Source organism: Lathamus discolor, chromosome 1 (genome assembly GCF_037157495.1).
Source record: "Lathamus discolor isolate bLatDis1 chromosome 1, bLatDis1.hap1, whole genome shotgun sequence".
Lineage (NCBI taxonomy): Eukaryota > Metazoa > Chordata > Aves > Psittaciformes > Psittacidae > Lathamus > Lathamus discolor.
The window spans coordinates 132,437,891-132,463,588 of NC_088884.1; the positions used below are offsets into that span (position 1 = coordinate 132,437,891).

The window sequence follows — 25,698 nt, forward strand, 5'->3', positions numbered from 1 at the left end:
GGAGGGCTGGGGGCAGCCGCGGGAGCGCGGCAGCCTACTCGCGTCCCGGGGAGGTGGTACAGGCTGCCTCGGGCGTGGAAGTAGTGCTGAAGGATGCCTGTCAGCCCGCCAGCCTTACGTTAAAGATTAATACTCCGAAACAGTTCTCGAAGGATTCCCCGCTCATTAATAAAGTGATCACGCTTAATAACGATCAGTCGCTTGCCTGGGGAATCCCGATGTAGCTGGCTCACAGTGCAGCCGGGCTGCGGGCGGGAGAAGCCAGCGGGGGCGCATTTACCGCGCATTAGCCCCGCCACGTCTTTTATTAGCCACATAAATAAATAAGCCAGCTGCATAGGGGGCCCTCCCATAGCCAAAGCCTCACACGCCCGGGGCTGCAGATCAGAAGCAGCCGACCCCTTCAGAAAGCGCCGGCTTTCAGGCGCAACAGCCCTCGGCCAGGAGACTCTGGGGGCCGCCCAGGCAGTGCCCCTCCGTCCCTGCTCCCCCCACCCGGGTCCGGACACCGGCCTCCTCGCGGCAGCAACGGGGCCGCAGTTCCGCGGCTGTCGGGCAGGGGGCGCCGCGCCACAGCGTACGGGTAGCCGGGCACCGCAGCGGCAACCAGCCCGGGCTCGGCAAGACGAAGAGGAGCCGGTAGCCCGCGGCGCCGAGCCCGGCTCCGGCTGCAGGCAGCTGCATCGGGCAACCTGCTTGCCGCTCTCTCGGTGAAGGTGGTGGTGGAGCGGGCGGTGCCCTCCGCCACAGGTATACAGAGCTTTGGATAAAGTCGGTATGTCTCTATATATATATATATATAAGCCTACAGAATCATACATACACTACACAGTTATAAACTAGGGGTTGAAGCGAAGACCTCAGTATTTTCAATAGCGCAACAAACCAGAGCACCAAAACTCTCACGGGAATCATCTCTCTAAGCACCCTGCTGATAATAAACTCATTAAACAAAGAACTCACCAGACCAGCTGGACTCGGCGTTCTTCTCTCAAAGTCCGCTCCAGCTCGGTTCATCTCCGCACGCTTTCTACCACCCCTTTCTTTTTTGTCCGCTTGAGAAAAAGCGAGCAATGCTCAGGTGCCCACACACCTCTAGAGCCCGAGCCCCGCAGCTCCGGCGCTCAGCGCGGAGCCCGGCCCCATCGCCACAGAGCGGCATGTCGGCTCCGACCCATCCGCTGCTCGAAACTTGAACGAGGGTGGGAAGGAAAAATAGGGAGGAGAAAAAAAAAAAAGGGGGTGGGGGGGTGAGAGTGGAGAGAGAAAGGGCGAAAGAGGAAAAAAGGAAAAAAAAAAAAAAGAGGAAGGCGAAAGGCAGAGAGATGCAACTTTCTTAAGACATGTCCAGGCAAAGAACGGACAGAGTTGAGGAGTTGCAGCAGCAGAGAGAGTGAGTGGGTAAGCTACGCCGGATCGCCGATCCCCTCCCTCCTCCTAGATTCCCCCGCCTCTCTCCCTCCCTTCTTCCCTCCCTCTTTCCCTCCGTCTTCTTTCTCACTCCGTCCGTCCCCCTCGGACCCTGCTCGCGGCAGCACCACCCCCTTCTTCCTCACCGCTGCAGCGGAGCGCAGCGGCAGCAGCAGCGCGCCCCACTGCGCCGCCCCGGCTCTGCGCGGAGCCCCTGCCGCGCACCTGGGCCGGACCGGCCGCCCCCTCACAGGTGAGGCGAGGCCCTCCTCCGCCCTCGGTCCCCTTCCGCGGCGACTCTCCGCGGCCGCGGCCGGTTTGCGGCCCCTCTCGCTCCACCGCCGCCACTCGGCACGGCGAGACACCGCTTCCCCTGCCGCACAGCTCCTCCTCAGCGGGGTACAGTCGCTAAAATAACCGGGTGACTCCAAGAGGGCTGAGCACGGCAATCAGTGCTGTCTCCCAGCTGCGTTAGCGCGTTAAGATTAGAACAGTTCTCTCCCTCTCCTCTGCTGGCCTTTTCGGGTTTCCTTTTTTTTTTTTCCTTTCTTTCTTTTTTTTCTTTTTTTTCTTCTTTCTCTCCTCTTTCCTCTTTCCTCTTTTCTTTTTTTTCGTTTTTTTTTTCTTTTTTCTTTCCCCCTTTTATATCCTTTTTTCTATTTTTTCTTTTATTTTAATTTTCCTTTTTTTCTTCTCCTTTTCTTCTCCCTCTCCTTCATTTTCTTTTTTCTTCCTTACCCTTTTCTTTTCCTTCAGGGAATTAATACAAAATATAGGGGAGCTATATCTTTCAAGGCATAGCAAAGGGTTTCTAACACACACCCCCCACCCCACCCCCCAAAAAAAAGAAAAAAAAGCAAAGTGGCAGCTCCTTCTCAAAAATGGTAAACCATAACCAAAGAAGGCATATTTAAACTGTGGTTCTTCTTTATTCAAAATAGCTCCCAACAAAATGTGCCTCCTTGACAAAGACCAGGAGAGGTGTCACAGCTAAATGACCAGGGGTTAGCTTAAAAGCATGGCTGGGTAGGTCCTGAATGTGGGGGTTACAAAATTTTGGGAAAGCTACAGAAACCATTTTAAAAGTTATTTATTTGAGAGAAATAGTGTAACACTAATTTTGTAAATCACTCTCAGATTCCCACAAGGTAAAGTATTAATTTGTAACACATTTTATACCTAAGGACCTTAAAGTCAGGGCCTTCCTCCAGAAGTCAATTTGACTTCTGAAGACATTGGATCATTATTTCCTATAAGATTCACCACTAAAATCTATCAGCCATGTGAGCGTGCAGTGTTCTTTGTTAAGAAGAGCAGATATAAACTGCAGTATATAGATACTAAGTACATTTCCAAACAGTGCATACAAGCCAATTCAGCCTGGGAATGATCACTTTGAATAAATCTGTATGGAAAGTTTAATGTCAAAATTCGCTGACCTCATAGATTTCCACAACAGACACAGCTGATTGATTTACTTAGCATCTCAGAGTTACTTTTTGAAGACACTAAATGGAATTATACTAAGTCCTTATCCAAGTGCCACTGGGCCAAATGATCTTTCCTTCTGTGAACACAGCTTCAAAGTTGTCTTTGTAAAGTAAACCACATTGAAAATAGCATTCCAGAAAAGAGCTAAAAGGGGAACACTTTAAAGGCATTATAGTTAAAGGCTATAAACAAGTGTAAACCACAGTTCTACTCAGTACAGTTGCAAATATTTCATAATTTTTGAGTATATAATTTGCTACCTTTCAGCTTCAAGGCCATATTATGGTTGATTGCTAAGTAACTAAAGGCCAGAGCAGCAGATTGCTTAAACCTTTGTCCAAACTTTAATTCTCAATGCTTGGAGGAGTGCAGTGGTGGTCAACTGCAATAATCTCATGTATGAGGGTGGGAGCATCTCTCAAAAGTAGCTGGTAAAGATAAAAAAAAAAACCCAGGGCTTTCTGGATTTCCTTCAATACACATGCTATGCTGACAGCAACTACTTTAGATGAAGAAAAAAGGGATATGCAGTCACTTTCCAGTGGTGGGTAATGGTGCTTAGAGCTTCAGATAAAGTGTTGGAGCCAAAATGTCCAGCCAAGTGTATTCATAAGTCTTCTTGATATATATAGTTTTACCTTCTAAAACAGGTTTCTAACATCATGAATAATATTGACAAAGTTATTCTGATAGTTCTGATTTTTATTCTTGGGCATAGTGTAAATAAAGCTGTTAAAATAATTGTTGACTGTCACATTTAAAGATTAATCTTACCAGGATATCTTTTTGATATGTTATCCTAAAGAAAATTAATGTATTCTGTTGCATTTTAACCTATAGGTAAGGTATAAAAGAGAATACTTGAAATCACACTTCAGTGCCTAGGGCACCATGCACTTCTCTGAAAGACTTCCAGTCTTAGAACGATTGTAGCAAAATGTGTTTGATGCTCCCTGTCATTTACTGGTCCTTATGAAACTGCCTAAACTGAAACAAGTTTTGGCTCAGCTGTCACTAAAAAAAGTAGCTCTCTGGATTAGACAGTTTAGTTTTGAGAGAAACATGGATCCTTCAAGTTTGGAATTATTTCCCAAAAAATGAAATAGAAATATGGTATCAGACTACGAGCAAGCATTTATGTTAGAGAACTCTTGTCATAAAATAATAAGAATACCAGAAATTATATTCCTACATAATCACAATCATCATTTCCCTGTGAGGCTTTATGTCTCTCTAATGCGAGACATTCTTCTCACTAATCTACCTCAAAACTAGCCTCATAGATTTCAGCTCTTTTCCTTTGTATTTAACAAACAGGAGCTGATAGTTCAACTGAGTAGGTCAATAGATCGGAAGTAAACAATGAAGTCAAGTGTCCTCCAGAGAAATTTTCCTGCTGCCAGCCCCAGCAATGCACAAATGCACATGGGGATTGATATCTCAAGTACTTTGGACTGATCTCTCAGCTCCCATTTTGGGGGAACTAAAAAAAACCACCAACCCCCCCCCCAAAAAAAAAAAAAACCCCACGTTAATTTCAAATTGTAGGGACTTCAGCTGCAAAAAGCTTTCAAAGTCGAAATCAGCACTTTGAATTGCACTGGCTCAGAGATGGCAAAGGCGAGGATAATTATGGCTTGGTCTCTATGAGGGTGAAACAGTGCAATTGTTACACCAAGTGCAGCTTCCAAAAAGGCACTTCTGAACACAATAGCACCCACTGACTCAGGAGCAATCAAGGGCCCATAAACATTGAGACTCTGTGGCAGAGGGCAAATGCATCTTCTCAGTAACGAGGTCAGGCGCAGTTTCAGGCAAATTCTCTGCCAGTTAAATATGAACTGATCTGACACAGGTTTTAGAGTAAGAATAAAATTCTCTACAGTACAAATAGCTAGCACGAAACCTGTGCCCTGTCTGAATTACGGTTACGCAGAGAGAAGAAGACTGATAAGCAGAAGCTCTGCTGTGGCCATTCTTCTCTTCTTCTCATGGCCCGGTTGTTTTAAGAACTCCCCAGCATGTCAAATAGTTGTAGCCTTTGTAATGCAAAAAACCCCACCCAAAACAATTCCTGAAAACCTGGTAATCATCCTCTCCCTGGCCTGTAGTCAAGGGTGTATACTCATTTACCTCTATATTGTTTCCTCTTTTGTAAATGCGGACGTGGGGAATAAAAAACAATTCTGCCTTTCTGGCTGTTCTTGCCTACTGTCTGCAAACTTGGGTTGAACCACAGCTGTCCACTTCTCTCTTCCCCTGCCCCCCTTTTTTTTTAGAGGGGAAAAGGTGGCAATTTGCATGAGAGACATATTTGAGAGAGTGCTGGCATTTTTCTACCTAAACCAAACTGTTGTAAACCCCCTGAAAATCTTTAGAATGCCTTTGCATGTGTCTCTTTATCTGACAGAATTTGAGCAAGCATATTTAACTTTTCATAGTTTAATTATTTTTATTGACTTCCTTTTATCCTAGAGAATTCTTTCTGCATAAAATATCACCGACTATTTGATTAGGTACCCTTTCACAGTGTTTTTCAAGACTTTCAAGGCAGCAGTGTCAAAATAATAGTCATATATCAGCATTGGTAAAATGAAATGCTAAACAATCTCAGCTTCTTGACAATCCATTCTGCACCCTGTGAACCTACAGAGTTTACTGAGGTGACTGAATCATTAAACCTACAAGCTACAGCTATTTGTAGATATGTCTTAAATACACATATATGTAACAGTAAAGAAAACCTGGAGCAATTCTACAGAGGAAAAAAAAGAAATACACTTAAAGGATGATCTTGTGTTTCTAAGTATGCTAGTTCTTCAGGTAATAATGGGAGGAGCAGGAATGACATATTCTCTAAACAGGAGTGAGTTAGGCAGCCTCATATTTACAAAATTTCTGTCTTACAGATTACCTCTATGTATGTCAACTTTTAAGTATTTTGGCTTCGCTTCAGAAACGAGACACATTTCCACATCACCAATCTATCTCAGGCTGAGGGCTAGTGAAATAGATTACTTTAAGCCTACATAATAAATAATAAAAAGACATCATTTAAGGTATGTTTGCTTTTATGGCATTTATCCTATCCTATGCCATACTGGCAAGCCGGAACCAGTAGTACTGTTGTGGACAGTACTGGTGTTTTGATAAAGGGTCGAAATTAGGGTAATGGTTTGTGCTAGTGTATCCCAAACAAAAGTGAAACATCCCAGTTATCGTCAATATTTCATAGGTTGGAATGATGGTGGTATGGCTATCTGCAGGGATTTTTGTCTTGTCTGGCTCAGCAAGGTAGGGTAAGTCTGCTCCTACGTTATCTGTACTTACCTTCCTTCTTACTGGTGCTTGGATTGCACTACCAAGTTCAGATCCACTGAGCCTAAGGCAGAAAGACATCAGTTCACAATCTTATAATATGAGAAACTCTTTATAGATTTAAATAATTAAAGAACAATTAAAGTGTTTGACAAGATCAGAAAAGGGCTAGGCTATTACATTTTTGTTGTAGTTTTTTGTTTGTTTTGTTTTTTTTTTAAGCTGCGTAACATAGTATTTAGAATCATCATAGAATTATATGATGGTTAGGGGTTGAAGGGACCTTGAAAATCATGTAGTTCCAACTCCCCTGCATGGGGATTATGTTTTCCCTTTTCCACTCTGCAAAAACTTCACCAGACTGCTATGACCTCTCAAATATGATAGATAATGGCTTGACATCTACATCCACCAGTTCCCTCAGTATCTGCAGATGCAACTTGTCAGGTCACATGGACTTGTACACTAAACTTCCTTGGTTTTGAGTAATTGAAATTAGTTGTCCAGGCTCCATTAACCTCGGAGCTGGCGTGAATTCACAGAAATAAGGTTTTAAGAACTTGGGACGTTAGTATTACAAAGGGCTGAATGAAGTAAAAGAATGTTTGGTGTTACTGTGTTCTGTTTTATAGTAAGGTACTGGTCCTTTTGGTTCTAAAACTGCTCCTAAATCTAGAATTAGGGCTTGAAGAACTGTAGAGAAAAGTAGAGATCCCCAGTGACCGTGGTACTCATAAAATATCAGGAATAAGTTTGGTGTCTGTGTAAGACATGGATTTGCCTAGTGCTAATGGATTGGTAAGGCAGTTTTAATTTAGTCTAGGATGATTAATGTTGGAATTTAATACTGTGAATATCTTCAAAGTTCTTCAGGTCATAAAGAAGAAGGAAAGGCATAGGTGTCTACTGGGACTAAGTCATTATGCCGCTTTATTGTGGTCACCGGTCCTTTTATAAAGACAAGGTTTAGACCTACAGCTTATAAATCTATAGCATTAAAATATATATAGAATATAAGTCTAGAACTCAATTGACTTCAGTGTACTGAAGGGCTCAAAGAGATTTTAGTTGAGCTAGCATCTACAATGTCATAAGCTTCATGTTTCTCTTTTTCATCCAGCATTAATCTTAGGTTATGGTTTAGTTTAGGATTTGCAAATCCAAATAATTAAAACCCTAGATAGCTTCAGAATTTTGAAAAGCTGATAGTTAGAAATAAAGCAGTTTTCCATTGTTACTAAAACGCAATGTTTTAGTGCATAGTATGGAATACTGTACCTAGTCCTTCCTCTGCAATTAGTCTAGACTTACAGCTAAGTTTAAGGTTTTCAAAAATAAAGAATTGAGAACCCAATGCTTGTGTGCATGCTGTAAAGCTCATAAAGGTTTAGACTCCCATGTATGTAAAGTGAGGCCTCAGAGCCATTAGGTTTCATTGAGATGAAGATTCCTGGTTTTTACTGGTGGCTTTATCCCATTTCACTATTATTGGGATAATATCTGATTAAGCTTTGTTTACATGTATCCAGCTTCTGAGGTTCAGTGTATTTGGGAATATTATTTCATCCAATGGAAGAGAGGACTTTCATGACTAGACATTCCTATCACACATGATGTCTTGTAAACTGTTGCCTGATCCAGAAGGAGTATATGTGTGAAAAAACCCTTTGTTTGCTTACAAGGTGTTCTTCTCTACACTATTGATCAAAATCTAACTTAAATCAATGTAAAGAATACAAGTTCAATGAGTGTCTATTGGATTTTGCAAGAGCCTGAATACTTGAGTAACAAATAAAAGTGCTCAGGATGACAAGAAGTTCCCTTTCCTTTTAGCTGTCTAGTTCAAGCACAGTGTCATTGCAAGGGAATGAGTCTCTTCTTTAAGAAGAATTTGCTGGAAGGAACAGAGAGCTGATACACAACTATCTGCCAGGGATGATGGCAAAATAACTGGCCTCACAAGTACTAGGGGGCAGTTCTTTACTTCTCAAAATATTACTCAGCTAGCTGAAATTCATCCAGTGAAACAGGAACCTGTCTTGCAAAGGAGCAGTGTGCAGCAAAAGTGTGATTTATGAACTATTTCTATTTGTTTTCTGTCTTAACTAGTCACTGTGAGGTTTTTTCCTGTTTATGAAGTCAAGTCTTCTTAAAAGTTAATAAAATCTACTTTTCCTATATTTGATAATTTAGTACCTTTTTTGAAAGCTTGGTATAAGAGAAGGATCTTGGTCTGTCCACTCTACCCAACCTAGGTCTCCATCACAGTCATTGTCATGGTGTAGCACTTCTTTTCTTGTATATGCAAACAAGTTTTGTTAACAAAAGAGAATTTCTGAAAAAGATCATTAATATATATATTCAGCATAATATTTACCTACTATTGTCTATTCTCCCATGTGTTTGTATTACTGAATAAGATTTGACAACCCATTCTTTCTGTCACTCTTTTAGCACTTACAAAACTTGTATTTTGTTTTAATTCTAAACATACAGAACACGATTTGCTGCCTTCTTTACTCCTTCCCGCCAAAGTTATTTATTTTAAATAATTAAATAAATAAAAGCCTCACGGAACATCCAAGATCAGTAAAACACGCTATCCTCCATAATAAGTCTGTGTCATATTTAAGCTCTAAGTTCTATACTCTCTAGTCCTCTATACCATCTTTAGTACTGTTACGACACATCAGATAGGGTTATTACTATGTAAATTAGCCAAATAATGAACACTGTGGAAGTGTTCATTCAGACCAATATTGTATCACTCTGAATGTGTGGAAAAAATTCTCTCACATAAATGGGATCACATAAAGGTCAATGTCTGTGAAATAAAAGCATACATCAAAATAAGATCTAAGTAAGAATCAATATCAATATATCCTCTTTTCACATCATAAACATATATAATGTCAGTCAGAAGAAATATATTGTGTCCTTTTCTGTTTGTAATTGCAACATCATTGCTTACCTACAGTAAATGATAGAGTATGCCTTCAGACATGAATTGCCCTTAAAATAAAATTCTACTATTATTATTTGATATTGGCAATCTTAATAAAGCTAGTGTCTCAGAAGCTGAAGCTGTATAATAAAACTTCTAAGCCACCTAGCCTCAACTCCTAAGCAGTTTCTTTAAGTTCAGAGAGGCTTACCCTTGCTTTAGTTCGAACTAAGTAGACATATCTGCCATGAAGGTTTTACAAAGGGAGGATTAAAAAGAAATTAGATTGGTGAGCTAGACTGGGTAGAGTTCAGCAGATGATGCATGAGAGACAAAGAAGGAAGTGTTTTTGCTTTCAGAAAAGGTACTATGTGAGCTACAGAGGTGACATTCAGTTAATATATTCAAACTTTCTGTCATACCAATCAATTTTTGCACATTTCAGGTGCATTTTTTCCACTAGTCAATGTAGCTAGAATTATTTGTACCTTGAAAGCAGGTGTACCCAGTAAAAAAATGCTGGTGCCATCTTATATAGCTGGCATCTTGGTGCCAGCTATATACATCTTGCACAGAGGGAAATTTTCAGACCAATGGGTGGAACTTTAGATTGAACATTTGTTCAAGTCTATTGAGTCAAAGACCAAAGAGGCCCATTCCGTTCTTCTGAATAGATCACAGTGCTGTCCAAAAACTGTAATAAAGAGTATTTCAACATGTATTCTATCCAACACAAACTGATTAATACCCACAGAAAAGAGCAAGAGAAGTCTAGTAAAAGCGAACAATGAAGAAAAACATGCTTTAAATTTGACATTTGGCATTTCCAAGGCCTTGTATCAAATGAAATAATTTTGAAGAAAAATCGTACCTAATCCTGCTTTTCCTTTGTTGGCATTTTATTCATATTTTCTGTCTTCTCTTCCCCTCCGCTCTTTCCCTTTTCAACAAGTTTTAAGGATATTTCTACTAATGCTGTCTCACAACTTTTCTCTGTACTTACTATCCCATGACTGTAATAGGAATCATAATCTGACTACACAATGGAAGGCTAGCTTTGATGGTAACTCCTTCTTGGCTCTCAAGATATTGACTTTTCTCTCTACTCAGTTTTCTCTCCTGTTACTGTTACCAGCATAAGTGTTCAGGAATGGGGCACTCCAATGAACCTTCATTTGAACTTTTGCTAAAAATCTACCCAAGACCAGCAGAATATCTTATCTAGTGTTTCCTTACTAAATAAGTATAAATAAGAGGCCTTTCTGTTTCAGGTCTTGGTTTTGAAGCTTTCTCCCCACAAATGCAATGAATCCAGATTATTTATTAACCGTTTGTCTGCTGTAAAGCCCATCACTCCCTTTTTTATATTTGGTATTATCAAGACACTATTCAAATGAAACAATCCTAAGGAAAGGATGTGTTGAGCTAGAAACTTTTTTACACTAGCATTTTAAAATTTGTGACCCAAAAAAACCCAGATAAAATAAATGTAATAATTTATCACCTGTACTTTCTTGTCAGAATTGAAGTATGTCACAGAATCAAAGCAATTGAATGATAGTATCTCATGAAGTCACTACCATAACTCTCTCATAATCCTTTGCAAAAAGAAAGTGAAATGCAGACTGAAAAAGACTTTCTACTTCCACAGCAATGGAATAAGTTTGTATGTTCTATAAATAACTATATTTGAGCTAGTAGGAGATAAGTCTTTTACTCAACTACTTGAAATATTCTGGCTATCTCCTTATTTCATTAGTGGGGTCAGCAGACAGAAACTACATTATGTGAAACTGTGTATTGCTGTATACCAGTCTTCTTGTCTTCCTTGATTTAAATAGTCAAATATATTGTTAAATTAAGTGCTTAGTGTGTATGATGACAAGGAATGTTCAACTATCTGAAGTGTAAAAAGTACCTATTAACATGATTTTGTTTAGTTCTGGCCTTCTTTCTGATGAAAATGGGTGTTTTTTATCAGGTAGGCTCATTGAAAAAAGATACTGCATAATTAAATTGCAGTGGCTATAACAGAGCACTAGTTGATTGTGTTATGTTAACTGTATTTGTAAAATGTGTCTGAAGATTTTGTCCTTTTTTAAATATTTGGCAACACTGACTGCTGCCTTCACTTCCAATTTTTTTTTCCAGGGTTTCTTCACACACAGTGTGTTTCTTCTTTTGTACTTACTACAATTGTGCTCTAATTGCAAAGATCACTGCACAGAAGAATAAAAGCTCTGACCATGAAAGAGTTTTCTGCATTTTGATGAAATATCGAATATAAAAGTTAAATTGCCTGTATCTTACCAAGGTGCTTTAGAGTTTAATGGAAATAAATAATTACAGATTAAAAAGGCTATCTATCTGAGATGATGGATGCTCAGGGGTGTGAGAATAGATTTTTCACTGCCAGGTCACTGGCTTGAAGCTGACATTTCAGTGGAGACTGAATGTAGTTACCTTCCAATAGCTCATCACTGGCTGTAAGAAATTTGTGAATTAATCTAGTTCTGTGTAGCAGTTTAGGATGTTTAGGTTGCAGAAAAAGGTGCTATACACGCAAAGTTTCAGAAGATAAAAAGGGATACTTCTAGAGACTTTATAATAAGATAAATGCAGGTAAGTGGGTAATAGCAATACAGTGAATCAAGTATTGCCGTACCTCCATGTTTGCTATGTGCCCCAAGGATTTGAGTCTCTCAAAATATTCACACCTTACTACAGAAAATAATTACTCTTTTGAAAAGATGACTGGTTAAACATAAGGAGCAATTCTGTAACTAATAGTGAGCAAAACTGCTTCCATAAGCAAAATCCAGTGTGAAAAACTGTTGCAGAATTGGACCCTTAGCAAAATTCAAGATTGAAAAAAATGTTTACCATAATCTTAAACTGCAGAAAAGCCCATACTGATTTTTTATTAAAGTAAATTCATTAAAAATTACACACGCAACCCCAAGGAAAACTTTTCCGCTATGTATTTGTTAAGAAGACACGTTTCAGATCTCCAGTTATGAATTAGGCAGTTATTAAAAAGAACACAGCCAACGGCTATCTTTTTTTAACTGTTTTGGGGTTTTTTCCTTTGGTTAAGGTTTTGAAATGTTTCTTCAAGCTTGTCTGCATAATATGGTTTAGTCTAAGTGAGACCTTCATAGTTTATTTATGTGTGCATTTCATTCTACTATTAAATAAACATTTTGTTTGGCTTAATACCATATTAATACCATGATGACCCTTTCACTAGTTAGTATATATTCTGAAACAGTCACAACAGTAGAAAGACACACACAAGTATGTTTCCCCTTGCAGTGGAATTAAAACCCTTGCTTTATTTGATCCGCCCACCCCCCACCCCAATCTGCAGAAAATTAAAGGTTTACTTTTTTCACCTTTTATTTAAATGCACTTGGTTTCTTGGTCAAATTCACAGCATATGTTAATGTTGCCTTTCCGTTCAATGGCATGTCATGATTTTTACCCAACAAAGACACAGAAGTTTAAGTTGTATTATTATTGCTATTATCAAATATTGCTATAAATAGAGCATAGATTTTCTGCTAATGCTTTCAGGGATGATTGTTTCTGGATTCTGTGTGCATAATAAAAAATTCATGTTCCCAAGATTTTAAATGTTTGTGTGTATAAGCAAAATAGACAAATACAAACTGGTGACAAGGAGTATTCAGAAGCAGTGAGACAGACGGTTCTGGTCAGCTGGAGAGGACTAAGTATCACTGGCAGTAAACTAACTATTGTCAGGTTTACTGTAAACAAAGGAGACTTGTGATGGGTTCAGAAGGACTTTAACTAGTTATTTTGAAAACATTTATGGGAGAGACTGACACTGTAGGCCAGTGAGTCCAAATAAATCAAGATGTTTACTAGATATTTTAATAATTGAAGAATTTATGTCCTCAAGCTACTTATTTGAAGAATGAAGAAATAATCTTCAACGTTGTGCTGCTTTTTATGTTTCTAGATGGCAATATGAGAATGTTTGTAAGAGTAACAACGTGTTAAACAGAATTTGCAAATGATCATCTATCCAAAGGTGCTAAAAAAGTATTCCTCCATGGTAGTATAAGATTAGTCATTTTATTGTAGAAATGTCATATATCATTGTTCTATCTCAAAATCTAGTGCTGAGTCTATGCAACTACCATCTTACTTTATCATATAACCATTGTTTACTTCACAACTTCAATGTGTTTCTTTTTATAATAACCCTTTGTGTTTAGAAGGTTTTAGTATATCCATTTCATACCTGCAGAGGAGAAACACAAAGGAGAGCTTTCATTAACATGCCCAAGTCCCATTTTTAAATTAGTTAGATGCCAAAATCTCACCAAGTGCTATTGGTTATTCTGAGGGCCTTATTTTAAATTACCAGTTATGAAATACTGAGATCAAAAATAGGTCAATAAAGTCAGAACAACCATAATTAACATTTTATATGAGACAACATCAGAACAAACTGCAAGTTGCTATACCTTCTGGTGCTATACCTGATCCTGAACAGTAGAAACTGTGGTGACTGTACCTAGTCTTAAAGCTGCTATGTAAGGGTGAGCCTTGTGAGTGGCTTCAAATCAAGTTTTTTACTCTCAGGCCTTGGAAAAAACATATGATCATCATTTAGGAAGGTAATGTGCTATTGCAGTGTAATAACATACTGACAGTTCCTGGTCTGGGGGCTTAAGCCTTAATGGGTGACATCATTCAAAAAAAGGCAAAGAATAGAGAGCAAAAAGTGACTCTAATCAGCCATCTGAGGACCCGTATCTCAAGATATGGCTACTCAAGACTTCTTCCATATTAATTGTTGTGGAACTTTTTAGATTTTATAAAAATTTTCCTGAAATAAGAAAGAACGTCTGCATGAAAAAAAATCAAGCTTGCAGATTGATAAAATTCAGCTGTACTGTAAAAGACCCTGAAGAGATTTATTAGATTGTTATTGACACAAATTTAGGGTAATAACAAATACTACTTATAGAATCATATAATCATAGAATGGTTAGGGTTGGAAACGACCTTAAGATCATCTAGTTCTGACCCCCTGCCATAGGCAGGGACCCCTCACCCTAGACTGTGTCTCCCAAAGCTCTGTTCAGCTTGGCCTTGATGTAACTTAAAAAGGAAATACACAGAAGTAAACTAAACTGGGCTACCTCAGCAAGCAAGTGCAATTTCCAATGTGTTACTTTCTAGCATGCTATTACCCAAGATATTAGGAATTGATGTCCAAATGTAAGTTGTGTGACAGAAAATGCGGTTAAATGCCCATCGGTGTTTCTAGAAGTGCCATAGTAAGTTAAGCACTTACCTCATTTAAATAGTTAATGTGAATGGTGAGTTGCCACTGAACTCCTATATCCACATCTGTAAGTGATATTATTCCCTAACCACATTTGCAGATTGAAGGGATAATGTTAAAAATATTATTCTGAAATAATTCAGTGGTTCTTGTGAATCTGCCGACAGCCTGAAATTACTGTCTCTCCACCGTGTTAACTATTTAATCATTGGTTGAATGGTAGAAGAATGAAAGAGAGAATGATTTTACATGAAACTATGAAATTTATGGCTCTTCTGTTAAATATCAAAACACTACTTCTGCCTGAAAGAAATTCCCAAGACAAAGTGTTTTATGAGTGTTCATGAGAAATATCTCCATGTGCTTACCTTATATTAACATTCTTTCCTAGGTGTTCCTATTGTCACAGAATCACATACAGTCTCTGAGAGGTTGAATGGGACTTGAGATCATCTAGACTAACTACCCTGTCTAGGCAGGGTCAACTACAGCTGGTTTCCCAGGACTGCGTCCAGTTGTGCTTTGAATATCTACAAGGATGGACGCACCATGACCTCTCTGGGCAACCTGTGCCAGTGACAGTTCTCACAGTAAAAATGTTTCTTACGTTCAGAGGGAATTTCATGTGTTTTGTGTCCACTGCCTTTTGTCCTGTCACTGGGCACCACTGAGAGGAATAAGGCTCTGTCATTTTCTTTCCCTCTCATATAATAATTATACACATTGATAAGATCCCCCTAAACCTTCTCTTCTCCAGGCAGAACAGTCCCAGTCCTCAGCCTTTTCTCACCCGAGGCATGTCCAGGTCATTAACTTGTGTTAAACGTCACTGGCCCCAGTGCCAGCCATTGGCGTATACACTCTGGGCCTGGCCATGCGGTTGTTACCTGATATTATACTTCTTCCCTAGGTGTCTTTGTTGTTCATAGTCACAGCACAGGACACTGGGCTAGATAAACCCGTTATGGCCATTATGTTATGCTTTTAGTAATTAAGGTAGAAAGAGATTGTTCTTATGTCAGATAGTCCCAGGTCTCTCTGTCCTCCCAAAAACACCCCCAGGCCTGCAAAGAAAGAACTGGCATGAAGGAGTTTTCTGTAATCATACTCCAAGCATATAATGAGAACCACTTGGACCAATGTGCCATTTCCTTGATATTAAGAGGATGGGATTGCAATAATGCCATGATGTTTTAAGTTCCCTGGCAAAAAAATCCCAAACACCCTTCCCCCGCCCCGAAAAACAAAAAAACAAACAAAAAACCCTACCAAAAAATAAAAAAGAACCCGACCCAGGGATTACATGAATATCCAACTATTTAATTTTCATGGAGTACTTTTGTCCTTTAAATGGCCTTGACAATCCAAACCCATGAACTAAGTCTGTGGAAATAAATGTACATCTTTCTGAACAGTGTTCTTTACCATAATTTTCTGTAAATTACGTAAGGAACAAATTAGAACAAAATTTCTTTTTTAGCTTCAACCTCTGCATGTGTTGTATTAACTCAGTATGAACATCTATGTTCACATGTCATATGTCATTCTATTATTCTTTGCTGGCATAAAAAGACAGAACTTTAAAAAATATAAAAATAATACATCAAAAGGAGCAAGCGGCTTTGATCCTCACATCTAATTAATTGCACATTGGATAGATTTAGCTCATACAAATGTGGGATAGTTGCTTCACTGATTAATAATAATATATGAACAGTTGTTTGTTTTTTATTCGTTCCTTCCAAATGCAAAAACACAGACACCTACAGTTCAGCCATCAAGAAAGGGGTTAAAGCATGCTACATCTGACCTCTTCATAGCTATTTATGCTATGTAGGGTCTGAAAAGCACCCATCTTCCAAGGGCTTTTCAGTAATTAGCTCATAAAGAGGCATAACATGTATGCACTTCCCTAAGCATCGTTTGTAAGTCACTACAGATGCTCTCATACCAATCAGTAAAACATGAGGAGCTATAACTTATAACAGCTGGTACACTAAGATCCATTTATTATATTTAACACCTATACAGCAATTGATGTGTGTTGCCAATTCCCTTGGGATATGTGAAGACCTTGGGGACAGACATAATATTATTTAGAATCATGAGACACATCACAAGCTTCTTTGATCTAAGATAAAAAGAAGCATAAAATAAACCTACTTTTCTAATGAAAATTTTCATGCTTTGACTTCTTTCACTGTGCCCAAAATGCTGTGGTTCAGAACTAAAATTTTAAAGATAACTTTCACATTATAGTCTGTGATGTTTACAATACTATTCATGCATAATATACAATCATTTTTTTCAATTACTCTTTGACAAAATCCTGCCAAACGCAGTAGATATGAATTGTCCATGGTGAGTGAAATTTACCTTTGGTTGCACAGCAGTAACTCATTGATTTGGCAGAGTATGTTTTCACAGTGAATGAATCACTGTCAGTGTCTGCTGATTTGTGCTCTCAGTATGTCTGAATGTGTTTGTGTGCACGTATGTATAAATCACACAATTCTTGTCTAACTCCAGATAATTTGCAATTTCTCTGAGATGGCAGACATTAGAAAGAAAAAGGTGTGTATTTTCCCAGCAGAAATCAAAGCAGAAAAATAGCACAACTTAGATAATGTTTCTGTCAGGCACCCTCACCGGCGGAATTCCCATTTAAACACCTTTCCCAGAGGTGCATGTCCTCCCTCCCTCTGCTTTACTCTTTCTACACCAATGAGTGTAAGTAGGAGGTGCAGTGAAAGGTAAAACCAAAATGTTTTGATGCTGGAGGCTTTGATCCTTCCTGCTCTTTTAGGATCCCTTGTATCTGGAGCCCTCAATCAAGTTCTGAGAAACTTCTGGGAGGAAGGACGGTCTTAAAGAGTTTTCATTCCTTTTTTTATTTTTCCCACAGAAGGGCGTATTCAGATTCCTAAAGAAGGCTTTGAAAGAGATCCAAGGAGGCAGTCACATGCATGTGCAACTATTTTTTCACCAGGCAAGAATATGTGGAATGTGGATGGAGTTTCAGCATAGCTCTGCAAAGGTAAGTATCGATTGAAACTGGGTAGGCAAATTCCATTAAGTTCTAGGTAAATTAATGTACATATAGCTGTTGGATTACTAACTTTGTATAATTGAAAGCAGGAAAACCTGTCTGCATTTGATTCTTAATATAAAGCTTAATTAGATGGAAGATCTTTAAGGGTGAAGAGTGTCACTGAGCAGCACAGACTTCACAGTATCTTGAGAACATGATTCTACCAAGTATAGGGTTTCTGAAAGGAAAAATAAATGTTAGTCATGCTTCTCTTGTACAAATAGTAATATCTATAAACTTTCTATCTATAGGTTAATCCTAAGAAGGAATAAATGTTTTTCAAAGACTAGATAATATATTCTTTCTCCTCAGGTAACAAGGTATAACTGAAATCCATGTAACTTATTGAGTCTTCAAAATATAAATCAGTTGAAACACGTCTGATTTTCACATTCTAAGTAGCTAGAAGACACAACAGTTGGTTTTGATTATCCTCCTGTTTAAAAAATTTCAAGTCATACAGGAAGACAACAAAAAAGCACCTTGTGACCTAAGTGACTACTGTGAATATGAGGCGACTGACCAAGTAGACTTTCAAATGGCATAGTACTTTTGCCAGTGTTTTTCAGGCTATAGATCCATACACTCTACTATGAATAAAGGATACAATTGGAGCAGTTAGGATTGATAATTGGATGATATAGAAGCAAAACAATTATATCAGATACGTCCTTTGCTGTGACCATTTTGTAGCCATTATTTACTGCTTTCACAGTTGTTTTAAGACAAATGTTCCTTAAGTTACCTTCTGTTATTTTAATTTTTTAAATTTTATTTCCATCTTTACTTTCTATGAGTGGCCTATATGCTTGTATTTGAGGACCTATGTGGAATGGCATAACCCTTATAAAAATGTGACTAATTACTCCTCCTTAATTTAATTTTAATTTTAAAATTGAGCTTCCAAAGTGTAGAGATAAATATATGGGTAGACATAAAAAAAAAAAAAAAAAAAAAAGCTCAAGAGTAAAAGCTTGCCTTTTTTTATGCCTCTGTCTCAAAAAAAAAAAAAAATACATACACTGACTAGAAAAGTAGGATTAAAGTTGTTATTTGAAGGATGTTTACTGGATTTATTTTGTAGGACTGTAAGTGAAGGATGACAAATTCATGTTTGCTTGACTTTTCTCAGTTTTCTATGACCCAGCATTGTTGGGCTTGTTCTATCTTTACTTAAACTTTGTTCCTCTGTGAGGAGCTGTGGCTTCTGTATTTCTCAGCATTACTGTACCCCATGGGTGACATTTCCTCTGATCCTTAAAAGGCTGTATTTCAGATGTTATATCACACCTCTGAAGGGTAACTTGCTAAGGAAAATATAGCTGTATTTTCCTGAAGGAACTGGAACTACATCAGGTTGAATTTCACCCTGTAGGTTATTTAAGCACAGTATGATGTTATACAAACTAAAAACAGAGGGCAAATTCCTGTCTGCTATTGAAGAAATGTCATTGAAAGGAAGGGGGGGGGGAAGGCAAATAACTCCCATTCCCTTCCACTGATGTCTTAAAGGCAAAGATTTAGTTGTGCTGAACTGCAGAATAATTTCAAACAAGAGTGGCACGCAGATAATTTGGCTCTTGCTTTGTAGTAAACTGCTATATAAAATCAACAGTTTACAGCCTCTTGGTCTGATCTTTTTTACAGAAGGTTGGATAAGGGATTTTTTTTGTTTGCTTATTTGTCTGTTTGGTTTGGGTTTTTTTACCCTAGTTTCAGCTGATTTTAGATGACCTTCATTAGGGTCAGTTACCTAAACTGTGTGGTACAATCTGGTTTTACATTAGGGATTCTTTGATTTTTTTTTTTTTTTTTTTAATTTATGAATGTTTTTTAAAGTCTGTGTGCCATCTAGGTCTGTCTATCATTCTTTTTATCTGCACTCTTTCCAGTGGTCAAGATCTCCCACATTTGCCATGGTCATTTGCCTCAAATTGCAGTAAGCAAGCAAGGGATCGGTGTATGGTAATAGCACTTTAGAGACAATGTCTCTCTGCAATGTCTCTGAACGGGAACCTGCTTCCCCATGCCCAAAAATGCTAGGGGGATCAGAAGAGAAAACTGGAGAAGCACATTTTATCCTATTTCATATACTTCAGCAGCTGAACTGCTGAAAAAGCCATAGAGATCCTGAAGGGTCACATTTTCCAATGCTGAGACCTGTGGGAAGCTGCATGGGTCAGGTCATTCCAAATTTGCATGAATGCTCGTTCACTTGCCAATGGTCTTTACCTCTTTTTGAAACGCACAGCTCAATCTACAGTCTTGTTTTCCAGGACAGTTCCACTATTTCTGCCATTATCAAACCATGCTATTCCTCTCTATGTGAAGTACTGTTAGCATCCTACTTTGTTACATTTAATTGTATTGCCTCTTATAGTGGATAGATTTTTTCATGTTCAGAAAGTGAAAACTAGAGAAATTCTTTAGCCTAAAAAAGTGCATCATGATGGAAAGGTGTAAGGTGTGTTCTTTTTATTTCCATAGAGTTCTCTAAAAATTGAATACAACTAAAGTTAAATAAGAGAAGCAATCTAAGAATCTGAGTCTGTGCTTTGTAGCAACACTGATTCAAAGAATCATAGAATCATAGAATCGTCAGAGTTGGAAAGGACCTTAAGATCATCAAGTTCCAACCCCCTGCCATGGGCAGGGACACCTCACACTAAACCATCTCACCCAAGGCTCTGTCCAGCCTGGCCTTGAACACCACCAGGGATGGAGCATTCACGACTTCCTTGGGCAACCCACTCCAGTGCCTCACCACCCTTACAGTGAAGAACTTCTTCCTTATACCCAATCTAAACCTCCCCTGTTTAAGTTTTAACCTGTTACCCCTTGTCCTATCACTACAGTCCCTGACGAAGAGACACTCCCCAGCATCCCTATAGGCCCCCTTCAGATACTGGAAGGCTGCTATGAGGTCTCCACGCAGCCTTCTCTTGTCCAGGCTGAACAGCCCCAACTTTCTCAGCCTATCTTCATACGGGAGGTGCTCCAGTCCCCTGATCATCCTCGTGGCCCTCCTCTGGACTTGTTCCAGCAGTTCCATGTCCTTTTTATGTTGAGAACACCAGAACTGCACACAATACTCCAAGTGAGGTCTCATAAGAGCAGAGTGGATGGGCAAGATCACCTCCTTCGACCTTCTGGTCAGGCTCCTTTTGATGCAGCCCAGGACATGGTTGGCTTTCTGGGCTGCGAGTGCACACTGCTGGCTCAGGTTAAGTTTCTCATTGATTACAGAAGAAGTTAGCAAAAAACAGGAAGTGCAGGACTTTTTCTGAGGTTGATTAACTTACAAGTATGGTTGTAGGAACTAAAAGCTGGCTAATTGCTAGTCAGATGTAAAATACCTGATATCTTCTTTTTCATCTGCTGGTGTCTCTGTGGCAGAACATATTAAAATTATTTCCTTCATCTTTTTCTTAGCTAATTTTTGAGTTTTCAAATTCACTCCTATAGTTCTGCTGCCCTTTCTAAGATGGTAGGTTGTACAAGTGCGTACCCTAACTACATCTCACTCTTTTAAAAGCTGCTCTTTCCCACTACAAAGCACTATGATATACTGAAGAAAAAAAGCAAACACAACATTGCAAAATTTTCTCTCTTGTTTCTGCAAGTGTCTTTGGCCATCAAAATACAATCTTCCTTTTATCCCTGTCAGGAACTATGCCCTGAGCATGTACTACCACAGAATGAATGAATGTCCTAACAAATGCTTTTAGACAATACTCTGCATCATTGTTTCACAGTAGCTTTTAAATACAGTTATAAAGTTGCACCTTCCAGTTAGCAAGAAAAGACACAATTTGTCTGATGGTGATAATACTGTTAAAAGCCTTTTACAAACTGTAGAAAAGGTTTGAAACATTTTTTATTGTTTTTTATTTTGAGCAGCAACACCACGTAATGCAGTGCTGAATTTGTATTGGATGAATGTTTTATTCTGGGCTTGCCCTTCCCATCTCTCAGCATTTTCCTATTTAATGTAAGGAGAAACTGATACGATGCAGTGGTTTTACATGTTCAGAATATGAATTGGGTCATATGCAAAGTTTTCAGACATCTCTTTCTGTCTCAACAAATAATCCTCTCTCTTTTTCTTCCCCTTTTATGTCTATGTTCATCATTTTAGCTTATGCATACAATTTATATTTGAATACAACAATGAAAGCAAGTTCATTCTCAGATCATATGTTCACTTCCCCCACCATTTCATATAGCTGTACATTATGAAGTCTCTCCTGATTTTTTCCAATCTAACATATTCTGCTCTTGATGATTTTAGATGAGGCCTAAACAAAGTCTTGCAAAATGGGATCATTACCTTTCAAGGTTGAGATTTTAAGTTAATTCACAACCTGCAAGAACATGCAATGCCCTCAGATAGGTGAACAGATAAAGGGAAGGTTGGGCAGATGGGTAGACTAAAGATATTAAAAATACATTATTACGGGAAAAGGAACAAGACAGGTTCCCCTCCAAATCCAAACCAAACCAAAACCCAAACCAGCCAAACCAAATACTGACAGTATAAATCAAAGGCAGGTCCGAGTTAATGCTGCTCCACTGATAGCCGTTCAAAACAGCTGAGGATCTGGGCCTGTAATGATCAGCCCTGTGTACAGAGATATCTCATAACACTACCTGTATTGAAACACATTGAATATTAAGTCAGTTTAGCTTACTTTGATCTTTTAGCTTACTTTGATCCTTGACAGTGAAAGACATATTGTGCAACATGATCCAGAACACCAGCAGTGACATCCTCAGCAGCTGGCTACTTTCTCTTCTGCTGGTTTACAGCAGGATGTCTCTATGCCATATAGTGACACGCTATATGAAAGACATTTCAGTTAACTTCATGCAAACACTGCTGCACATGACCAGGTTAAGATACTGTGTTAGGGACTTGGAAATGTATAGCTTTGCTCCAGGTTCTCTCTCCTCTTTGCCTAAGTATGTATGGTGCAACATCGCACCAGTGAAGCCTCCAGTATTATAATGTCATAGCTGCAGTCCCTCTCACAATGGAGATTTTTTTTTTTTTTCTTGGTGAAACATCTTTAAAAGGATAAAAATATTTCCTCCTGTTTCTCTTTAAATACCTTGGGGTTTGAATACTGTTATAGAACAGCTAGGGTTTCATTTTCAGGGAGTAAGGCCTTGAGTGAGGAACTCCAAGTTATTATATAAGCACCTTGATGCGTGTGCCAGCAAAACCAGTATTATCTGAGGGGGAAAGAGGGTTTTCTCTGAATCCTGATTTCATATACATGTGATAGGAAGTGTTGGAGTATGCCAAATAGACTGAGAAGTTAAAGATATAAGGTATCTAGAAGATGGAGACTTGTTGGTCTTAGTATCTTTTAAGTGGGAAGCAATGAAGCATCAGGAATGGAGCTCTTCTGTGTGTGGAGAAACAGAACTTCAGGGACTTGGCAAATACTAATGCTAAAAGTTATTTGCCTGTGGAGCTTAAATGCTTTGGCCTAGGCAGACCTGAGTAGGAATCACAGCTGTAGTTCTGGAGATGCATTGTCTTTTTTGGGCTAGCTGCCATGCATTTAATGAGAGATTATCCACCTAGCTCAGAGCTCTGGATTACAATAGGCAAGCAAGCACCTAAGAATGAAAAATTGCCATGAAAAATTGCCTAAATAAATCTGAGACTTCTGTAGAGAGCCAGCACTGATTGTTATTGATCTCAATGAGAATGGGGACAATTAACAGAGGAACCTTTTAATATGTAGCCTATTTAATGAGAATCCTAAAACTTTAGATGATTCTTCAGAGATATTCTAGTAATTTTAAAAAACAAAATCTGAGCTTTGCTTTAGGAATGCGCTTTTTAGAAGGTCTGTTCAAGCATGATTTCTGTTGTTCTGCAATATCAAATGTAATTAAAACGGGACAGCCTCTTTGTTCCTATAAAATATTTGGATTTCTGTATGCGTTTATTTGTATACCTACTCAGCTGGTCTGCAAAAATGACTGTTTCTGCCTCATTGCATTTGGTTCCACAGCTTTTTAAAATGTCTTTTTGAAATGTAGCCCTGATTGTCCTTCTTAAGACATAAGAAGAGATTAAACTTCATATATCAGCTTCTTTCTCTTTAAAGCTCATTAACATCTAATCAAGATTAGTGGGGGAGGTGTGTCAGCATGCAGTAACATGTAGAATACAGTGCAAAGTGATCCATATTTATTCTTCCTAATTAAAATGACAGAAAGGCTATGTGGCTGCTGAAAGTAAAATCTTGATAAAAACCCCAAAGAAGGCTCTCTCTATGGCTCTGTCATTCATTCAGTGTTTTATTTTATTTTTTTTCAAGAATTCAATCTATCTAATAGAGGAAGAGGACAGATTTCACTGAAGTACTGATTTGAGTCAGTAGTGATTATTATTTTACAATTTTAAATAACTATGTGCTTCTGATTTGTTTTCTATTACAGAAAGCTTTATTAAGATGTTGATACAAAGTAACCCCCAGCTGAATTATAATAGTCAAACATCCAATATTTACCAAGTTATCTTTCTGACCTAGAGAGGTTGCTGTAAAACATTTAAAATTAATGGAATTAATATTAAAAAAAAAATAAATCCTTAACTTCCTGCCAGAAAAAAATGCTGTAAATTGTATATAAAATTAGAAAATGGTCTCTAACTTTTACATAATATTCCCTGAACTAGATTTTCTTCCATTAAATCATCCACTGTTTTCAGGAGGAGCAAGAACAAATCCTAATTTCACTACTACTCTCCTAAAACATCTTTTTCATAGCCATGTAGTCAATACTTCAAAAATAAAACTTTCCTACAAATTGTAGTAGTATATAATTCTCTTTCCTATTAGAATACATACATTTCCATTGGCAGGGGTTAACCACAAAGCCTCTCTTAAATGACTATCATCTGTAAGGAATGTGCGCATAAACATTTCATTCTTCTCTGGGAGCTTTCTTTACAAACTATAATATCCTTAACCAAAAAATAACAGCTGTCTAGCTTTCCTCCTTCCTTCTCTCTCTCTCTCTCAACCCTACCCTATCCTTCTCTCTCTCTGGCTTTCCTTTCTTAATTCTTTCACTGTTTTTGGACTTCTCTGTATTGACAGAGCTGAAATCTTGGCTCAAAAAGGAAAGTGTGAAGCTCTGTAAATCTGCAATTGTATCTTGTGGGTGAAAAAAAAGTTGTCATGTCTGCTTTTGATCTCCTAACCTGCTAGGCAGGCACTAATAGGAAATAGAAGGGTTTGGTTGGTTTGTTGCTTGGATTTTTCTTTAATTTGTTTCCCATTTTTCAAGACAGCCAGTTCTGTTATCAGGAGATGACTTTTGTCATCAGATCATAGAATAGAATCATAGAATAGTTAGGGTTGGAAATGACCTTAAGATCATCTAGTTCCAACCCCCCTGCCATGGACAGGGACACCTCACACTAAACCATGTCCCACAGAGCTCTGTCCAACCTGATTGAATCATAGAATAGTTACAGTTAGAAAGGACCATACTAAATCTTATGTTGATATTGACCCAAGACTCCTCTTAAAATTACTTTTAGCATACCGAAGATAGTTAAAATCATAGAATCATCACAGAATGGTTTGCATTGGAAGAGACCTTAAAGATCATCTAGTTCCAACCCTGCTGTTATGGGCAGGGATACCTTCCACTAGACCAGGTTGCTCCAAGCCCTGTCCAGCTTGGCCTTGAACACTGCCAGGGATGGGGCAGCCACAACTTCTTTGGACAATCAGTTACAGTGTCTCACCACCTTCACAGTAAAGAGCTTCCTCCAAAGTTCTAATCTAAATCTTCTCTTTCAGTTTAGAGCCATTCCCCCTTGTGCTATCACTGTATGCCCTTGTAAAAAGTCCCTTTCCAGATTTTCTGTAGGCCCCCTTCAGGTACTTGGAAGACTGTTATAAGATCTCCCTGATCTTTCTCAGGCTGAACAACCCCAGCTTGCAGCCTCTTTTCATAGGAGAGGTGCTGAAATAATTTCTTGATTGCTCTTCTGTACACACTGTATCACTTCGAGTGACACAGTGATATACCTATACCTGTAAATATAATTGGAGAAACATAAAAATCTGTTATATTCACTTGCATATT

General features: G+C 38.5%; 1 protein-coding gene across 4 annotated transcripts in view; it reads right to left on the reverse strand.

The window, feature by feature from the left end:
• The window catches only part of FAT1 (FAT atypical cadherin 1), a 115,702-nt gene extending 114,309 nt beyond the window's left edge, over window positions 1–1,393 (reverse strand). For 3 of the 4 annotated variants that reach the window (XM_065696183.1, XM_065696161.1, XM_065696146.1), the window contains exon 1: window positions 964–1,391. In XM_065696183.1, coding sequence (XP_065552255.1) covers window positions 964–1,017 — 54 coding nt within the window. In that variant the 5' untranslated portion in view covers window positions 1,018–1,391. Of the gene's footprint in view, window positions 1–963 lie in introns of all 4 variants that reach the window. The other variant, XM_065696192.1, reaches the window with a different exon arrangement.
• Between the last annotated feature and the right edge of the window lie 24,305 nt (window positions 1,394–25,698).